General features: G+C 42.3%; 1 protein-coding gene across 1 annotated transcript in view; it reads left to right on the forward strand.

Annotated features, from left to right (window-relative positions):
* Positions 1–21,725, forward strand: part of PLCE1 (phospholipase C epsilon 1) — a 313,510-nt gene that overhangs the window by 126,562 nt on the left and 165,223 nt on the right. Inside the window, exon 3 of the mRNA XM_032432419.1 lies at positions 9,631–9,919. Within this exon, the coding sequence (XP_032288310.1) occupies positions 9,631–9,919 (289 nt within the window). The remainder of the gene's footprint in view (positions 1–9,630; positions 9,920–21,725) is intronic.

Raw genomic sequence — 21,725 nt, forward strand, 5'->3', positions numbered from 1 at the left:
TCCCCATGTGATTCATTAACTGACCCGTTGCTCCTTCGAGCCGCAGGGAGCCTGGTAGTTCAGGCCATTAAATCCCTTCTGTCGGCCTAATTCATGGCCTGACATCACAAGCCTCACAACATAATCCATTTGTCCTGATTTGATTTTTTCTTTTCAAGAGGCGTCCTTGGCAGCCAGGTTTTCTCATTATGATATGATTCATCTGTATGGTAATTCCCATTAGAATTAGTATCTCAGACATGATTCATCCTTGGAAATATTAAGCCAGAAGCATCATTTCAGAAAGGCCTGTTCAGTCACAGCCACAGGGACTTTGTGTGACAGATGTCCCGTCATTCAGCTAGTATTGGTCCAGTTTGCTCTGTGCTGGACTCTAAGCTAGGGGCTTTGGGGGATGCCGATATGACAGGACTTCACCCCTGCCCTCAGGAGCTCCCATTCTGAAAGAAAGGTGACATGGATGTGAGTGTTTATGGGACAGATAATGTAAGAAGTGCAGTCAGCGAAAAGTAACATGTTCTCCTGAAAGTCTTAGGGAGTGATTCTCAAACTTTATCAGGAATCAGGGTCACTTGGAGGGCTTGTTACAATACATTTCAGGGCCCCAGCCCCAAAGTTTTTGATTCAGTAGGCCTGAGGCAGGGCCCAGGAATTTGCATTTCTAACAAGTTCCCAGGTAATGATGCTGGTCTGGGGACTGTGCTTTGGGAACCTGGCTTGAAGCCTTCAGTTATTTCTCTCTTGTCCCCTCTCTCCACTGCCTACGGGGTGCTAAGCAGTGCGCTTTGTGCTGGAGACAACATGTTAAATAAGACACGGGGAACTCGCAGCCTGGACGGGCAGTCGAACAGTGGCTTCCCTACTTCACAGGGAGTGCCTCTGGAGGGTTTTGCAGAGGGGTAGTTGGAGCACGGAAAGAAGATGCTCTTTTCTCACTGGAGCCTGTGGAAGGCTGCATGGAAGAGGCAAAATTTAAATGCTGGAGTAAAATGTGGCTTGAAAGAAGTTATGTGGGAGGGCTTGTCCAGCTGTTAAATTCCCAGATTATCGAATGTCCTGGGGACACCCTTTCACACTCCTTCTTAGATGTTTCCTGCAGTAATAAAGGTTCATCTTACTTCCCATAGAAGCCAGTGGCGGAGCTCTGGTTAATTGGCCTGGCCTTAGCAAAGCCTTTATTTTTGGCTCCCTGGAGCTGTGTTTGGTCAGCGTCTCGTGCATGGTCTGAATATTCTCAGTAGAATGGAATTCTCCACACAGGCACTTAATGGAATGTGGAATCCAGAGCAGAGGAAGCGACTGCCTGCTACCAATATCCTACTCCCAGTCCCTGCCGCTCAGGTCTGCAAGTTGCTTCAGCCCTCACCCCTTAAAACAGCCTCACTCTTTTTGTTGACTCTTCAGGAAATTTGTCAGTTTTTCGATCATTCTGTTTTGTTTAGATGCACACACGCATCAAACTTCCAGTATTTTCAGGCTTCTAAAACACTGCTTTTAGACTCCAGAAGTTAGGAAAAGGACCCATGAGACCAGTAAAAGGGGTTTCCAAACCACAGCTCCTAACTGCATTGTTATCCAGCCTATTAACTCACAGTTAACCCATAGTTCAAATAAATGTGATTATTTGGTTTTCTAGCGCTCAAGCTACGGTAAGAATCACATTATGGGGAGATAAAGGTGCTATTAGAAGTACATACATTGTCACTAGTGACAAATGACAACGGTTATTGAAGAACACTGATAAGATAGAGGGAAACAGAAGATCCTAACTAGGGGCACCTGGGTGTCTCAGTCGGTTAAGCGTCTGACTCTTGGTTTCTGCTCAGGCATGATCTCAGGGTCGTGGGAAAGAGCCCTGTGTGCAGAGGGATCCGCACTCAGCAGGGAGTCTGCTTCCCTCCCCCTGCTGCCCCTCCACCCATCCCATGCACTCTCTCTCCCTCAAATAAATAAATCTTTAAAAAAAAAAAAAAGATGAAGACCCTTTCTATACACTGTATTAGAAAATAATGATGATCAAAATTAAGGTTAATATGCTCCATCTCCCATGTAAGAAGGCTAGGAAGCGTGGGTCACTGAACAATAACACTAAGATAATTGGAGATAATGTTGGCTGACCCCTTTATGTTAAAGAACATTCATTGAATTAAAGTGAATTAGGAGAGTCAATATATGAATCCATATCCTGTTGTTTTTAAGCCCCAGTATTTCCAAATCATCATTTTCATGAAGAATCAGGATGGAGAATAGATCTGATTAAGCATTCTCAATCAGCAAATGGTACTAGAATAATGTTAAACTACTGGTAAATTTCTCAGAGCAGGCCACATTTGGTTAGTAGCAATTAGGAGCCTCATTTGGGTACAGCTATTCTGTATACTTTGTAAACACTTCATGCCATTTCTATGTGATTTCCATGTCTGTTGTTCAGCAAATACGACGCTGCAAATGTCACCTGTAGTTCAGATGTATCCAATAGATTCATGACCAAAAAACTGGAGAACTCTAGCCAAGTTCTTGGAGAAGATATAGAATAGAGATATTTATTAATTTAATCAAGAACTTATTGAGAAGCTGTAATGCCAAACACTTCTAAACAGTGGAGATAGAGCAATGAAAAAAGTAAAATCCTCATGAAGCTGATATTCTAGATGGAGACAGACAATATACAGAGAAGGAAGGACTGTCACTACAATTATCCCTCTGAAAAGTGATTTGACAACTATATTATAGGATTCCCTAACTGGTTAGCAGCTCCGGCTGAGATGAAGAATCCTGGTGCTACGTCCTAGCTGTGTGCACACTGGTTCTTTATTTTTAAGCGGTGGTAATACATCTTCCTAGAGCTGTTCTGAAGTTGCAGTGAAATCATGGCTCAATGCTCAGTACCTACTTCGTTTTAAGCACTCAGTATATGTTGCAGTGATTACAAGTACTATTGAGTCAATGGACACCTAAGTAACAAACCATCATCATTGTGGTCTTCTTCCTCTTCTTCTTTCTTCTTCTTCTTCTTTTTTATGTGGAACATAAGGAATAGCACGGAGGACCACAGGGGAAGGGAGGGAAACTGAATGGGAAGAAATCAGAGAGGGAGACAAACCATAAGAGACTCTAGACTCCAGGAAACAAACTGAGGGTTACAGAAAGGAGGGGGTAGGGGTGGGGGAATGGGGTAACCAGGTGACAGGCACTAAGGAGGGCACGTGTGGTAGTGAGTACTGAGTGTTATATGCAACTAATGAATTGTTAAACACTACGTCAAAAACTAATGATGTACTATATGTTGGCTAATTTAACATAATAATAATTAAAAAAAAAAAAAAACCAAGCCTTCTTATTGAAAGATTTCAGAAGATGTGCCATCAAATCTAAGAACATCATAGTTTTCCATAATGCTGACCCCAGAAAGATAGCTTTTGAAACAGAGCAAGTTATGAAATTGACCCCCCTTGACCAGTACCCTCTTTGACCCCAGTAGAAGTCAAATTAACACAAAGCTCCTTATGGCTGTGTAGAGGAAGGAGCGCTCCTCCTAGGTGAGTGGTATGGATGTGGTGTACTGGCTACTTCATGCCTTTCCATGCACCAAAGTCTGGCTTTGTCTCCATCTGAATTGCCCCAGCTCTCCTCAGTCTTGGATGTTTCTTTTATTTTGTTTTAGTTCTGACCTCCATGTCCCAGTGCTGGTTTCTACAAGGCATCCCTCTTTCTTGAGTCACAAGGAACGCAAATGTTTTCTTAAGTGTTGTCTAAGCATTAGTTGCTTTTCTGCCAGTAACTTCATAATATCAAGGTCATCCTGCTCAAAGGTAGCACCTGGCATAATGGGAATAGTGTACGTCCATGAGAACGGTCCACTCATGTCCACAGTGGTTGTTAAACACAGGAGCCATGGGGGGTACTGTTTGCAACATTGATCTATATAGCTATCTATGTAAATCTTAAATCTCTAGGAACTTAACAGTGACCCAATGTAGAAACCTTGACCCCTTTCCTTTCCTTATTCCCAACACTTCAGCAAGTCCTGTGAAATCTATATCCAAAATACATCTTGACTACGTAACAGTCTGCAATTTTTAATTAACTTATTTGGCCCACGTATTTATTGACCGCCTTCTGCACTAAAATGAAGCTCTTCTTGCTCACTGTTGGATACCCAGTAATGGGCTTGATGCAACGTATGTGCTTAATAAATATAAATCAATTTTTGAGTGAATAAATGGACACATACATGTTTGGCAAGCTTAGATGCCGTGTTGTGACATGTTGATTTTATCTCAGAAAAGATATTGGCCCATACAGGATGGTGTTCTGTCTAGTTTTCAGCCCCTTTATTACCACATTAATCGAATGAGATAAAGTTTATGTATTTTTTTCCTTGTAATTTAAAACTATAAATCACCATATAAAGGAAACATATTTGGCCATTCGTTAGTCATAACTTGCCTATTTTCAAATGTAGTTTAGGGTGACCATGAAAGGAATTATCATGAATCAAAACAATAACAGCAATGTAAACAACACTTAAACCTCTTGCCAAATAACAATATTTTCTTGAATCCCGCTGTTTGGGTTTTTGGTGGGACCAAGTTTAGTGCAATGGATAAAGCTGGACCACAGAGCTGGACAAACCAGATTTCAGTCCTGGCCCAGCTTCTTACTAGCTGGGTGAAGTTGGCTGTATTTCTCCACCTCTCTAGGCTTACTGTCTCCATCTGCAAAATAAATCAACCTCACAGGGTTAGTGTGTGGATTCAGATCTCACGCAAGTAAATACCTGTCACACCCAACACACCATCATTTTGTCAGTTAACTTTTGTAACAAAGCACTCCCCAAATTTAATGACTTTTCACAACAATCATTTATTTAGCTCGTGTTTCTGTGAATTGGCTGGGTGGTTCTCCTAGTCTGGATCAGGAGACTCTGCTGGGCTCTCTCAGGTATCTATGATGGCAGTTGGACTGGCAATTGGATGATCTAGGATCTAGGATGGCCTCACCATGTGTCTGGCTACTGGCAGGCTGTCCACCAGGGTGAAAAGAATGACTGGGCCATGGTCTCTCATCTTCCAGCAAGCTCGTTCTGGCTTCTCCACATGATGGTTGTTGCAGAGTTCCCAAAAGCAACAAGAGAAACAAGGTCGAATGCACAAGTATTTTTCAAGACTTGGCATGCATCACATTTGCTAAATTCCCATTGGTTAAGCAAATCACAGGGCTGGCCTAGAATCAGTGAAGGAAATAATTTATGACCATTTTTACAGTCTGCCACAATCAACATTGTCGCCATCATTGTAAAAAACAGTATTTGTTGAGCATTAACTAAGTGGCAGGTGCTGTTCTAATCAGTTACATTTTTTTTTTTTTTAAAGATTTTATTTATTTATTTGACAGAGAGAGAGACACAGCGAGAGAGGGAACACAAGCAGGGGGAGTGGGAGAGGGAGAAGCAGGCTTCCCGTGGAGCAGGGAGCCCGATGCGGGGCTCGATCCCAGGACCCTGAGATCATGACCTGAGCCGAAGGCAGACGCTTAACGACTGAGCCACCCAGGCGCCCCTAATCAGTTACATTTATAAAAGTTTGTAATCCTTACCTCAACTTTATGAGGCATACTATTATATCCCCATATTGGAGAAAAGGAGGCACAGAATGACAAGACAACTTATCCAAGGTCACACAGCTGGGAAGCAGGGGTGCTAGGATTCAAACCAACACCCCAAAGCCACATTTACAATGACTGTTCTATACTACATCTTCTTCCCACTCTATATATGTGGGACTTTCATTGGTTGCTTCTTTTTTTGTAAGTGGATGATCTAATAAGGGTTTATAGCCTGATTTTAACATGTTCCCTGAGCATTGCCATATCTACCAGTACTTGATCCATTTTTCAGCCTTCCAACAGGTACCTTATTAAAGCTTACCCAGGATTGGTGTGACTGGCAAGTGTTGGTCCAGATCTTGGTAGGACCTGTAGATGCTTTTTTGTTTTTAATGGAGTGTTAGCAGTGGTGGTAGAGTTTATTCTAGAACTCTTTATCTTTATTTCTTCAGAGAAGTTTGAGGACTTGGAAACAAGGGGCTGATGGCAATGCTGCATGATTATTTAATACATACATAACATTTACATATGTTGGAGATAAACTGCAACACCCCTTGAGAGCAGACTAGCAAAGGGAAGATCACCTAGAGGACATGTTGGGGGAGTTCAGTACATGTCGGGGGAGTTCGGTTTATTGTATATAGCTACAACCACGTTCATATCCCATTAAGGCATGGATCACACACTTATATACTAATAGTGACCAGATACTGGCAATATGTGATCACTAGAGAGGGGTGGGGACTGGTGCCAACTGGAGAACTCATGCCCCAGGCAACAGGGAAAGGTCTAGCCATTTGACACCACATGGGAATGTTCAGTGTTGCCAGATTGTTCCAGTTTTTAGGAAATGCTGTAACTTCAAATGTGTATGTATACTTTCCTGATTTGATTTGATTTTTTCAAGATTTATTTATGTATTTAAGTAATCTCTACACCCAACGTGGGGCACAAACTCAGGACCCTGAGATCAAGAGTTGCATGCTCTACCAACTGAGCCAGCCAGGTTCCCCACTTTTCTGATTTTAAAACACTATGTGTCAGATTAAACAGGTCTTTTGATAAATCTGACCCATGGCCAGCCAATATGTTACCCCCCCTACATCAGTCACTGGGTGGCACATCTCTATTGCATTACAGCTGTCCTGAAGGCCCACGGAGGAAGGGGAACCACAGAATAAGGCAGAGATGTAGCAGTAAAATAATAAAAGAGACAGGACTTCAGGAAAGATGGATGATTGTCTATTTCAGAGATTTCACAGAGGTCAAGGAAAAGAGAATAATTATTTGATACAAGACTACGTTCACATGCTATGTTCTTAAAAAAAGAAAGGAAGAAAGAAAAAGAAATCCATGGTCAAGTAACATCATAAATACTCCAAACACTCAGTTAAACAAAATAAGATGGATTTCTTTACTCTGACCCTTTTCATTGTCTTTAATATCCTAATATGCAATGTAAATCTTCAAAAGGAGAATTAAGTACTGAGTGTTTCAGCTTGGCATATAAAGAAAGTAGGTAATAGGTAAGCCCATTAGTAACTAAGAACCATCAGCATATTAATCTTTGTAAAATAAAACCCTTTTAGCATCATTCCTCTAATAAAAACAAATAAACCAAAGAAGTGAAGGTTTCCCCACCTCTGATGGATTAAACCTCTTTGCCTGACATTCAAGGCTCTCCTTTATCAGGCCAGCTGACCTTTTTTATTTCCCACTTATTCTCTGCCCTATACTCATTCTCTGCTCTAAATACCCTGCTCTGCTCACTGTCCTCAGGGCATTTCCTCTTTTTCAGCCTCTTCACCCTTGCCTACCATGTGAGTTGCCTCCCCCAGGTGCTCTGATTAGAACCGTGCCTGTTTTCCAAGGCACAGCTCAAATCTGCTTTCCTCAGAAGCCTTCCTTAGCTATCAAACCTCACAGTGGGTTCTTTTCTCTGAACTTCTAGAGCATTTGAACTTCTGAAGGATTCATCTGAGACTTAGTGTGTTGGAGATTGCCTGTATGATTTGGAACTGAGAGAAGAAAGGCATGTCCTGAGCTCTGCAACTCTCAACCCCAGTTTGCCCTCACAATACACCCAAATAAGGTTAGGATGATATTATCCAGCAGCACATAAGAGCAAGGGTACAACCCCATCACGGTGAATTTCATAGACTGTGCTCTTTTGTTATACAACCACCTGCTCTTCGTTGAGGATGGAAGAGTCCACTCTCTTCTTGCCCCATAGTAATGGGTGCCATTTGTAGACAATAGGTTGAGCACTTTACATATATGATCTTGGTGAATCCCACAATGTCCCTAAGAAGGGGCGTTAGTATCTCCACTTTATAGAAGAGTAAGCTTTCTCTAAACATTCAAGTCAGCTTGTTCATGTTTATGACCCTCTCTTTAGCTGGTCAAGGCAGAGCCAGCCGTACCTCCCCACATACCTGACCCCAAGTCCTGGGCTCTTTCTGTCCCAGCACAACATCTCCATGGCCACACTGGCCACCAGAAATTTAATGACAAGAGAATTAAAGCTCAAGAATTCAGACTCTTCCTTCAAGTGGCAAGTATCTACCAGTAGGCTGCGGAAGGCGGAATAGAAATCTAGTTAGAGTCAGTGCAGTTTGAATATCAGGGGTGTTCTAGGAACATTCTAGGGTCTCCTAAGGACCTAGCACAGCTCAGTGGGTGTCCTCTTGAGTGCCGGTGGGTCCTGATTAACGTGAGATTTGCAGTGTGCAGCATCACAGGGGCACATGCACAGCCTGCAGGACATGTGAGGGTCTTCTCTTCCTTGGATACTCATTGATGTCACTGGAGGGATTGACCTCCAATTTCACCCTACTGTGAACTCTTTGCTTATCTGTCTCCCTTGTTAGACTTTGAACTCTCTGAGGGGAAAAGCTGTCTTATTTACCTGGACCTGACACATAACTGGTATATAAATACAAAATAACTCCTTCTGATTTGATGAATGAATGACAAGGAAAGGTGCTCAAGGTGGAGACAACACAATATAGTCAACTTTTATTCCACTATCAGAAAACTATACTAACTCACCCATGTTGTATTTCTTCACTGTTGTTTATATACTATTCAGAAGTCTCAGGCTTCCCAGAGACCTTCACAAAACCCAGAACCTCCCGCAGTACTGTCAAACCTCATAATTTTCAGGCCCCATCTTCTAAATTAGATTGTGCCGTTTTTCAGCACAGGAGGTGTGTGCTGCTCCTTGTGCATGCCCCCATCTTTCAGGGCACTGCCTCCCACCGAGCAGGATCTATATAAATGCATGTTGAACAACAGTATTGGAATTATGGCTGGAAGCCTGTCCTAATTGTGCAATCTCCTTGAGATAATTCTTGGTGAATTCAGGTGATAGGGGAGAGGAGATCAGGATGGTGACAGAGACAGAGCGGGAAGAGTGGGCAGGATCTGTCAACTCATTGGATGTGGGAGGTGAAACAGGATGAAGAGGAAAAAAGGATTCAAAGACTTTGAACCAAGCTGATGGATTGAAGGATTATACCCAAGAGAGAAATATAGAACTTCCCCTTCCCCTGACCTTCTCATCCTCACTGCAGTTTGAGCATAGAGAAAAGATTCCTCCTGAATGTCAAGCTCAAGTGTTCCTTGGAGGCAGACAGACCTGGGACAGTCAGGCACTCAGGAGAGTCCAAAAGGACAAAAAGGGAAGGTTTGACTTTGTCACTCTGCAGAAACACTTTGCTCTGCTAAGGAGGAGGAGAAGAAATTTGAGCTGAATATATTTTTGGTTGGAACAACTTGTAAGTGCTCTGTTTGATAGCAGGGTTGTTTGAATGGCCGATTTCATAACTGCACATAGCTTTTCCAAATAAATGGTGTCTGTAGAATGTTCAGGTTAATGCATGAGTCCAAGGCTCAAGAGTGTTTGCGCTTAGAGCAACTGAGCCTTCTTTCTTAATAAGTCATCTTGGCATTTTGTCAACAAACTAATTTGCTTTTCTAAGAAACTAGATTAATACTTCCTGTACTCTGTGCTATTCACAGATCTACAATGCAGTGAGAAGGGGAGAAGAAATAGAAAATACAATTGGATCTCTTCTCCATGTCTTCACAAAGCTCCCAGCCTCCGAGACAGCCCATGAAAGGATAAGCGTTAGTCCATGCTTAAAGCAGTGTGTCCGAGACACCCTATGTGAGTACCGTGCCACCCTGCAGAGGACGTCTGTATCTCAATACATCACGGGTTCTCTCCTAGAAGCGACCACATCTTTGGGAGCTAGAAGTGGCCTACTCAGTACTTTTGGAGGATCCACTGGACGAACGATGCTAAAAGGTAATATCTGAAATTTCACTTTTAACTTTCATCTTTCAGTGCAGAAAGGAATCTAAGTTAACATCTATGCATGTCCTGATGGAAAATTTAGTTTACTTATTGGCAATTTTAAATAAAAGTTGCCATTTTAACAAACTATAAAAGAGGTAGTCCTTTATCAAAATCCTGTAAGATGTAAACATTCCAAGTAATAAGCATTAAGATTTTGACATTTCTTTTTCAAAAGAAGTAAATGGTTACAAGACTATCTTTAATTTATTTATTTATTTATTTTTTTTTTTTTTTTTAAAGATTTTATTTATTTATTTGACAGAGAGAGACACAGCGAGAGAGGGAACACAAGCAGGGGGAGTGGGAGAGGGAGAAGCAGGCTTCCCGCCGAGCAGGGAGCCCGATGCGGGGCTCGATCCCAGCACCCTGGGATCATGACCTGAGCTGAAGGCAGACGCTTAACGACTGAGCCACCCAGGTGCCCCAAGACTATCTTTAATTTAAAAAAAAAAATTATTCAGACAGCGTTTCTCCTAGTGGTAGTCTATGACAGATGTCAATTACTGTGATAAGATGCTTGTAAACAAGTGTGGTCATGTGGTCACAGTGAAAACCAACACTGATATGGAACAGAATGAAATGTAGTTCTTCTTCCCACACAGAATCAATAGGTTCATGTTGACCAGAAAAGCTAAAGGCCATCTTCCAATGACTCCCATCTTAAAAAATAGGATAGTCAGGCATCCTGCTAAAAAATGAAAGCCAATGGAAAATGGCGTCCCTGAGCACCAGAACTTCCCAGCTACTTCCCACGAGTAGCAGACAGGCAGGTCAGAAATGGCAGTGCACCAAAGAACCTTGGAGATTTGTGCACTGCACGGCTGTCACAACCCGCTTGGCAGCCTTCCCTGGCAGGAAGCTGCCAGCCAGACAGGGACCATGCAGAGCAATGTTCCACTGCCTGGGGGCTGCCAAGAGCTTGATCTGACATCCAGCTATTTCTCTCAAGGAGAGCAGCTATTGTCCCTTCACAGCAAGCCCCAGACCTGTGGCTAGCAGGCCAGTGACCTTCCTCCCCCTCCCCACCACACACATCCTGGGCAGGCCCAAGAGGAAGTACACACCTCCCTGTGTACCATGTGGGTACCATGTTGGTTTGTTTTCTGGAGTCATTTTAACTTCTGCGGCTTGGTGATAAATGATGAATGAAGGAAAACACAAGGTGTGGAGACACTAATCCAAGAGACCAAAGGGTTTCATATGTTTTTCATTTATTCAACATACGTTTTCTGAGCCCCTACTAGGTACTTGGTGCTGGGTAGGGAACAAAACACAGTTCCTGCTGTCACAGAGCTTGGAGTCTCTAGGTGGTAAGCAGTTTCCCCTGTGCACAGGACTCAGGATTTCTCTACCCCGTTGTGGCTCCTGGTGACGGCCAAGCTTCCATTCTCCATCCATGCTCTTCCTGGGAAGTTGGGCTGAGATTGGTATGTGGAGTTATTGTTGCTCTAAGTCTTGTGACTCTATGTGAGGACCTCATCCTGTGATTTAATCAACTGTGTTTGTCAGATACCCCATCTGTGCCTGGCTGTGTGTAGGTATATGGGACAGTCTTTTTTTTTTTTTTTTTTTTTTTTTAAGATTTTATTTATTTATTTGAGAGAGAGAGAGAGAGAGAGAGAGAGAGAGAGAGAATGAGCAGGGAGGAGGGGTAGAAGGAGAAGGAGAAACAGTCTCTCCACTGAGCAGGGAGCCCGATGTGGGGCTCGATCCCAAGACCCTGGGATCATGACCTGAGCCAAAGGCAGATGCTTAACTGACTGAGCCACCCAGGTGCCCTGGTATATAGGAGATTCTAATGAAATGCAAGTCAATTTACTTGCCCTTAAGTTGTTCATGATTCTAACGAGGAGGCCAGATTTGTGTGTACCAAGTATTCAAAGAATAATATGAGACTGGAGAGAGTTAAGTGCTAAATAATGTGAAAGTGGCTCGAAGAGTTCAAAGAGTTTAGAGAGGGAGTTAATGTTCTTTGTGACAAATGGCTTGGCCCAAAACATGAGACGGCAGACAAACAAAAGTCAATAGAAGCCACTTTCTTTCTTCTCCATTAATTGCAAAGGGATGGATCTCTAGGATCCCTGACCAAAGCCGCTGCCTCCAGTCCCACACAGACCTTTGGGAAGAAAAAAGGAGGCTGCTTGTTAGCATGTCTATTGCCCTGATAGTAGCTTGATCTCAATTGCTATTTGTACTTCTCTGTTCAGATCAGAACTTTTTTTTTTTTAAGATTTATTTATTTATTTTAGAGAGATGGGGAGGAAGGGGCCGAGGGAGAGGGAGAGAGAGTCCCAAGCAGATTCCACACTGAGCATGGAGCCCAACACTAGGCTCAATCTCACGACCCTGAGATCACAACCTGACCTGAAACCAAGAGTCAGACGCTTAACTTACTGCACCACCCAGGCACCCCCAGATCAGAACTTCTTCATCAACATTCCCAGCTCAGAGATTCATTGGACCATCAGCTAATGTGTTCTTTAAATTGGCAATTTATGCAAGAGTTGGGAGTTTCTTTAACTTTTTGTTTTGTAGCCCTTTAATGATTTTTGGTATCCCTCTGTAAGTAGGTTCTGCTGAACAATACAATTAGCTGGCTGGCTTCTGCTTCTGTAACTCTGACTTGTTCTCTTGGAAAACTTCTCCAACTTCAGTGCCCTCTCCCGTGGGGTCTTCAAAGTCTACACGTGCTGTAGTGAACCATATGTTTCTTTAACATGCAGTGGAAGAAAATACATCCAAAAAACCATACAGGTGTTCAGAATTATAGAATGTTTATAGAATCTATAGGTTCAGCCTATTGACTAGTTGGGTCTTGAACTTCATTGGCCATATATTCCAGCAGGGGGTCTGGAGGACATGCTGGTGTTGTGACCTGGTTGTCGGCTTCACTGTGTGTCCTGTGGCATTGAGTTGGCCGAAAACTTTCAGTTCTGTATTGCTAATGAAAATCTCTGGGAAGTATATAACACAGACTCAGTCCCCATTTTATAAATAACTTGTATTCCAAAAGTTCATTTCTTAGGGGCTGTGTGGAACTGAGAATACTTTCCTAGAGACAGTATTAAACGTTGTGATTTGGTTGACTCTCATCCTCAAAAACCTCTTTAACCCACAACACGGTTGAAAGTTATACACTTCCCAGGGTATTCTCTTCAAACACTATTATTGGAGTACTGAGAGCCTCCAAAGAAAAAGCAATGCAAATGAGTTAAAAGACACTTCCTGCTTAAGGGAAATAAGTTTAATCAAGATGAAAGAGTTAAATTGAAACTTTTATGAAGATTTTCAAAAGAACTTCGGGCCATTTTAGAGATTTTGGATGTTGGCATCTAGTTCTCTTGTATGGTTAATCACATTTCAAAACTCATACCTATATAAAAGAATCAGAAAATTATTATCCCAGTAGTTTCCCCCCCTTTTTTTAATGGAGGCTTATAAATGGAATGAAGAAGGGAAGAGAGGCCGGGCAGGGTTTAATTTTTTTTCCCCCAGAGGAAAAGGGTAAGGAAGAGATTAAAACAGAATGACTTCCCCCATGAGAGAGGTCATGTTTGAAGTAAATTAAAGGGACTTGGGAAAGGTAGAGAAAAAGGAGGGGGAAAGACAAGTACTGTTTGATTCCATTTATATGAGGCACTTAGAACAGTCAGCATCATAGAGACCAAGGGCTGATGGGGTACGGGGAATGGGGAGTCATTGTTAATGAGTATAGAGTTTCCGTTTTACAAGATGAAGAGTTCTATACAACAGTGTGAATATATCTAATGCCACTGAAATATACACTTAAAAGTGGTTAAGATGCTACATTTTATATGTATTTAAACCTCCCTCCCCCCCCAAAAAAAGAATAAAAATTTTTTAAAAGAGGAAGAAGATGTTACATAGGTCTTTGGTCCCAGGTCTATTAAGATGTTAGAATCGAGGTTGTGGAAAAGAAATGTGAAAACAGACAGCTTTTCATGTGAACCTCAGGAGGGGGCACAAGTCAGCTCGTCTTGTGGAAGTGGTTGTGATTACAAGATGAGGGTTGGAGCAGCCTGCAGTAGGTGAGAATAGGAAGAGAAAATGTCCAGTCAGTTGTTCACGAGTCACAAGGCATTCACAAGTCAGGAACTGGGGACTCAAGGCTTGATTGGCCAGAGCTCTGCAGCCTTGCAGCTTTACCCCAGACTACAGGATTCTGCTGACTCTTCAGTATCTCACTGAGCTTCCACACCTCTGATGGTACAGGTGACTCTAGAAAGACAGCCAACAATCAGGACACAAACATTCCCGGTTTTCTGCCTTCAGGACCACCAAGGATGGTCTGTCTACGAAGTCGAAAGTTTGCCAAATAACAAACATTTTCTGATGTGAAGCATTGATTAGCAAGGGTGTGCCCTGGATTACAAAGGTGTGCTGTCTCAAAATGGGAAATGGAGCATTTACACCATCTACTTCCAGTCTAGGTCCCTTTCTTCCCCTCCCCATTAACCTTGCTAGAATCTCAGGATCAACTCCCTGTAGCAGTGACAGTCAAAAGAAATTATTGGCGTCAATAATCAGGAGGTTTTCTAAACCCATTACCTGTTTTTGTTTCTTTTTTTCCCCCCCAGTGTACTCTCTACTAAAAATTACAAAAACAAGATAAAGTAAGAAGGGAGAGAAAAAAGTGAGATCGCTGATATTTATATGAAACACTGACAGTAAAATTAGAAAAAAATAGTGGTAAGGGGAAGGATTTTTCATTAGAAGGCAGCTAAGTGTTTTCAAATGTGCATATTGTACCAGCCAATATAATAAATTTGGTACATTAAACTCAGTTTTTCCTCCTCAAACTGTTGTTAAGTAAGTTTACAAATTAAAGGATTAAGTATTTACATATAACCAGGACAAAGCTTAGTTATCCATATTTAAATTATGTAGTAGAAAAGAAAACTCCACTGTTCATTTTAACCAGTTTGAGTGTGTGTATATATATGTAAAGAATAACTATATTAAAGTTATTGGTCATATATAGAGTGTGAATAGAATATTAATATGAAAACGAAAAGTGCCCTACATATTTAATATTCTTATTGAAAGTAGACAATATTTTGTTTCTGATAGAAAGGTCTAATAAATTTTTCTTTTATTGCAATAAGGATATTCTATTTGTGTATTTTTCTAAAATTAATACCTTCAAGGATAAAAAAAGAAGTTGTAATAAGAATACACACACACATTCAAACTATGTGACTGTGCCTCATAAATTATTTAGTTTATAAAGGCTGTCTTAGTTGACTTCCTCATAATCAGAACAATTAATCTTTACGTGCCTACCAAGTAGGGGAAGGCATATGCATACTTCTAATTCCCAGATTTAAGTTTATTTAAAGAAATCCTCTGACTTATTAGTTTTGTGGCCTTGAAATTATTTTCTTGGTGGTTAAAAGTATGCTTTATGTAATTTGGGGTATGTTTCTGTACCAGTTAATCAACTAGAAAGTATTTGTTAACTGTGGCCCAGTGCTGTGTCACCTCTGGGAAGAATGTAAGGGATTACATCTGGAAGTCTTCAACTTGAACAATAACTTTTCTCACTCCAGCGAAAATGTAATATTAGGTTTTAGGTCTACTGAGGTAGCTCTTACTACCTGCCAAGAGATCTATGAAGTGCTGGGCTGCACAGTTGATGGTGGGGTCTGTAGCTCACGGGGTCAGTAAGTTTGGTGGGTATAAGACAAAGCCCTATGCCTTGGGTCCACAGTAGTCAGGTGTCATCCAGGACTGTGACACTATGCCTGAGTGTGACCCAGGAAAGTGACTCCATGTCTAGGTGTGACCTAAACATGCTCAGATGTGACCAAGGAGTGTGACTCCACACCCAAGCATAACCTCAGAGTAAAACATCGCATGTGACCCAAGCGTGTCACTCTATGGCCAGGTGTGACTGAGGACTGTGTCTCTGCACCCCTGCTTATAACCAGGGGGTGCTTCCAAAGTACCAGGGGAGAGTAAAGTCATGTACCTCAAATGTAACTGGAGACACGATGCTTCTTTAGCCAAAACAATTATCTGTATTTTGAAGGGGAAGAAGGGTCAGGCAGAAGAAGGGTCAGGCAGAAGAATAACTTTTTTTTTTTTTTTTAGTTTTTTCCAGGTGACATCCCCATTACTGTTATCTCTGAAATTTTAAACTCTTCCATTTGTAAAGAGAAAATTGGGCATAGGAGCAGGTTAGAGTTGGGTAGAATTACAATAATACTACTTCTTAACATTTTCTTAGTTCTTGCTGGGTTCCAGGTATTGCTCTGAGTGCTTTGCCTGTGTAATTTCATTGAAAGCCATTCAGTGGTCCAATGAAGAAGGTACTGTTTGCTAAGGAAACTGAGGCCCAGAGACATTAAGAATCTTGCACGTGGATATGTAGGTAGGTCAGGAATAGTGTGAGTACTTGAATCTAGGCAGCCGGTTGAGTGCATACCATGTTCCAGGCAATGCAGCAAGCCCTTTTTCTGCATTATTTCATTTAGTACTTATTGTGGGTTGACTTGTGTCCCCCAAAAGAGGTATGTTGAAGTCCTAACCCCGAGTACCTGTGAATGTGACCTGATTTGGAAATAGGATCTTTGCAGAGGTACTCAAGTGAAGATGAGGTCATTTTCAGTGAGAGTGAGCCCCAAACCCAGCAACTGGCTTTCCCTGTTTGAGGAAGAGAAGAGACATAGAAGCAGACCCACATTGTGGTGAGTACCATGTGATGATGGAGGCAGAGACGGGAGTGGTGCAACCACAAGCCACGAAACCTCAAAGACTGCCAGCCACCACCAGAAGCTGGGAAGAGGCAAGGGAGGATTCTAACCAGAGTCTTAAAGGAGACATAGCCCTGCCAACACCTTGATTCTTGATGTCTAGCCTCTACAACTGGGAGAAGATAAATTTCTGTTGTTAGCAACCATCCCAATTGTGGTAATTTGTTACAGCAACGCTAGGAAACTAAGACGATCCTTTTGACAGTCCTGTGAGGAGGAAATTATTAACACCAGGAAACTGAAGCTCAGAGAGTTTAAGTGACTTGCCCAAGGTCACAAAGCCAGTAGGTATGTGCAGCCAACCTAGACCAAGCTTCTCCAAGGCTCATGGTCACCGCTACGGTGGAGACATGTTTGCAGCTCCCCAGTAGCAATGTCTGTCTCCACCTCATTTTAGTTGTTTGGGGTTTTTTCTAGTCACAAGCTCTGATGCTCATCCTCCTCCTATACACACCTTGCCTGGCACAGGACCAGGCACAGAATAGGTTTTCAGGGGGCTATATTTCATGATAAAAAGCTTGGATTTTACCACGTAATGAAAGACACTGAAGGGTTCTAAGGAAGGATGTGATTTGATCAGATTGGGTTTTTAGAAAGACCCATCTGGCATAAACCTTTGTGGAATCGAGTAGCGGGTGTGTTCACAGAATCAAGGAATGTGTAGTCATTGCTATTTGATAATAGTTAATGGAATGAGATAATTTTAGAACCAAAAAAAGGAAATACTAATTTACACTGTAGGTTGTACAAACATACCAAACTCATACAAAATGAAAATGCAAATACATTCAGGAAGTTTTTGAACTGGCACAAAAGCCATTTATAGTGTTTCAGTAAACCATTCTCAGCACCAGAGCCCTGGAATGGTTGCAGGGCTATGTCTGGGGCCTCCCTTACTCCTGTCTGAACTCCTCTCCCCTCGTTCCAAGGCACCAGTTGCCTTCGGGGGGTCCAGAGCTGCCCTGACTATACCAGCCCATCCACTCCTCACTTGCAGCCCCATAGTAACATAATTACCTGTTCTTTCTGTAGTGGATCCCAGCTAGGCTTGTGAACAGAGTGACCTGATGGGTTAGAATAGAGATCTGGAGTGTTGACTGATGAGGGAGACTCCCTGGGATGGACTGGGGACAGATGGAAGAGCTGATGGCAACTGGTAGAGGGAATGGGGCACACAGGTGCAAAGGCATAAGAAGACACACAGTGTGTTCAGGGAACTGCTGGTCTACCAAGCTGTTCTGGCTGAAGCTTGGGAAGTACAAAGGCTAGGTAGGAAGGCATGAGGCTGGAGCTGGGAGGAGAAAATAGGTCTCCAGGGGACTGTATTTAATGATAAAGAGCTTGGATTTCACTTTGTATATAACGAGAGAGATGCTGAAGGGTACTAAGGAAGGGTGTGATTTAATCAAACTGGGTTTTTATTTATTTATTTTTTAAGATTTTATTTATTTATTTGACAGAGAGATAGAGATAGAGCACAAGTAGGCAGAGCGGCAGGGAGAGGGAGAAGCAGGCTCCCCACTGACCAAGGAGCTGGACTCAGGAGTTTGATCCCAGGGCCCTGGGATCATGACCCAAGCCGAAGGCAGCCACTTCACCGACTGAGCCACCCAGTTGCCCCTCAAACTGGGTTTTTAGAAAGACCCATCTGGCTGCAGTAAGGGGTGGGGCTGTAAAGAGTGTCATCCTTAACCCTGGCATAAGCATCCAAAGTATAGTTTCCTGGGGTTCCCCCGCAAACATACTGAATTAGTCTCTGATACTTCAGGTGAGTGTGCTTGGTGTGGAAGGTGGGTGGAGGGAAAGGGCAATGAGATCCAGAGGCACTTAGGAGGATATTTTTAAGGCATCGTTCCTGGTAGGGTGTTGTTGGCACATTGAGCCACTGGTAAAAATTACAACAAGGCCCCCCTCCTCACTCTCCACAGGGTGATACAACCTCATCCCATGCATATCATCTAGGGCACAGCATGCTGGCTGGATTTCAGACCCTTTTCCACTCGGGTAAGCACCTTTATGCAGTGCACAGACTGTTCACTGTACCAAAAAGTCTGAATCCTGGGGAAGCAGCAGAGAGGCGTATGTAAGGGGTAGAATTAATAGAATATGGGGATTGGATGGATATATTATGGATAAAGAGAGCTGAGCCTAAGATGACCATTAATGTTATCTTTTTAAAAACATCATTTCAGATCCTTCCGATTTGGTACACCTGGGTGGCTCAGATGGTTGGACGTCTGCCTTTGGCTCAGGTCATGATCTTGGGGTCCTGGGATGGAGCCTCATGTAGAGCTCCCTGCTCAGCAGGGAGTCTGCTTCTCCCTCTCCTTCTGCCTCTCCCCCTGCTTGTGCTCTCTCTATCTGTCTCAGATGAATAAACTCGTTTTGTTTTGTTTTTTTAAGATTTTTATTCATTTGACAGAGAGAGACACAGCGAGAGAGGGAACACAAGCAGGGGGAGTGGGAGAGGGAGAAGCAGACTCCCTGCTGAGCAGGGAGTCCGATGTGGGGCTCGATCCCAGGATCCTGGGACCATAACCTAAGCCAAAGGCAGACGCTTAACAACTGTGCCCCATAAATAAAATATTTTTAAAAATCCTTCCAATTTGTTATTCATGGTTAAAAATTAATAGGGTTTGGTGCCTGGGTGGCTCAGTCGTTAAGCATCTGCCTTTGGCTCAGGTCATGATCTCAGGGTCCTGGGATCGAGTCCCACATCGGGCTCTCTGCTCAGCGAGAAGCCTGCTTCTCCCTCTCCCACTTCCCCTGCTTGTGTTCCCTCTCTCACTGTGTCTCTCTCTGTCAAATAAATAAAATCTTTAAAAAAAAAATTAATAGGATTTTTGGATTGTATGCCTATTCCCACCGCCTTCCCCACCATCACTTCAAGAAATCAGGAAGTTAAGGGTTCATTAAATACTAATTATTTAGTATAAGTGCTAAAACCTCTAAAATAGGAAACTAATAAATTCTTTATGATTAAAAAGAAAAGTCCTAATCATTGAATTCAGAAAGGTGATTGGTGAAGACAGCAACCCCAGATAGCCACTTGGGATCTCCATATTTGAGCTGGTCCTGAAAATGTCAAGTCATAGGTATAGAATCTCTGAATGGTCCATGTTCCAGAAATTCACTTACAAGATAGTTACTTGAAACTTTATACCTGAAGACAAAATAGCAATTAAACTCCAAGCCTTCCCCAAAATAACTTGTTTGACACAAATAAAACTGAACTCCTGAGTATTTTAAATGAAAAAGTCCTAGAAGATGATTTTTCTGTGTCAGTAATTAAATGTCCCCCCCCCAAAACCAAACTGGAATAAGAAATTGTTGTATTTACCCTGAACGAGGCGAGTTTAATTAGAAAACAATAAAGAGCAGATGGATAACCCTGAGGGGGAGTCAAGAAATACATTTAAATTGAAAGGTAAAGAGAGAAGTTTAAGAATAGTTTTTAAAGCTGAGGCAGTTACCATTAGAAAAAAAAAACTGAAAATATATAGCTTGCAATAATTGGAAAAATGGGCCCAATTCCTCATCTTTCATTGAGGTGATAGAATATATTCTTCTTCCAGGGGAAGGGAATATATAAAGAAATAGGGATGTAAACCTTTTTTAGTGTAAGGACATAACTGCCCAAGAACAGACACAGAAACAAACAAAAATGGTTACCTCCAAGAGAGGCTTTTTACTTGTCACTTTCCCCTCATCTATAGTGTTCGAATGTTGATTTCCATGAGCACATACTACATGGATCATGTTTTAAAAGAAGCTTTTGGAGCCTATGTGAAGATTCTGATGGATTCAAGGCCCTCATCTCCAGTACCATTGTTATCAGCTGCCATACTGAAGACCATCTGGGGCTCCCATTCAAATGAGAAGACAGAGAGGAAGACCAGAGGCTTTGTTGAAGTAGGGTGGGGAGAGGGGCTCGGAGTGAGTAAGACAAGTGTGATTTCAGGCTCTTCTTTGTCCTGGTAGGACTGTCAGCCTCTGAGTTGCTTCATGATTTAAAGAAATGCAATGTGAACATCAGTCTGTCTTGGATTTGAGACTTGATTTCAACACCGTGTTATCTTGAATAGGTGACTTTCCTTCTCGAGGCTTCAGTGTCGGCATCTATAAAATGAAAATAAGAGCACAACTTGATAGAGTTGTTTGGAGGATTAAATGAGATAATGTATATAAAGAACTTAGCCTCGCAGCTGGCACCTAATATGTGCTCAATAAATGTAATGATGCTGATGCAGAGGATGATGATGGTGGTCATGATTGTTGCCACCTTGGAATGCCAACCCTCCACTGTTCTTAATTCAAGTGCTCTGCTCTTAGCTCAGTCACAGATGCACACAGAAAGAGAGACATCCTCCGTGTTTCCACAGCTGTAGACTCAGAGCAGTAGCATCTTAAGGGACACTTGAAAGGAGGTATCTACTGGCTGGGGCCACCCTTATGTGGAGTCTTCAGTTAGGTTTTCGTTAGGACCCATGCAGCAGGCCATTTATTCATTCATTTATTTATTTGACAAGTATTTATTGAGCATTTACTATGTTCAAAGCCCTGTGCTAGGTCCTGAGGATAAAAAAGTCAATAGATATAGTGTTAACTTTCAAGGAATTCACTTGCTGTTGGAGGAGATGGACAGATAAACATGCAGTTTTCAGTGTCAATATTACAGGTGAAATAAGCACAGGATGTAGAGGCTCAGAGGGAAGTTCCTATACCATCTTGAGGGAAGTCTGAGGTTTCTAAAACCACTTAAGAGCCTGGAGAAATGTGAAGCCTTATTTCGCCAAGGAAAACAAACCCTCACCATACACCTTCACTGTATGGTGAAGCTTCTGTTGTTTCTACTTCATTCTTTGTTGATATCATCTCTCTCCCCTCCAGAGTGGGAAAGATGCAAAACATTTATACCTGGGATTAGGAGCCATGTCTGAAATCTATGATTGGTACAGAATTTACTGTTCAAGTTAAAA

This window comes from Phoca vitulina, unplaced genomic scaffold (genome assembly GCF_004348235.1).
Source record: "Phoca vitulina isolate PV1807 unplaced genomic scaffold, GSC_HSeal_1.0 scaffold48, whole genome shotgun sequence".
Taxonomy (NCBI): Eukaryota; Metazoa; Chordata; class Mammalia; order Carnivora; family Phocidae; genus Phoca; species Phoca vitulina.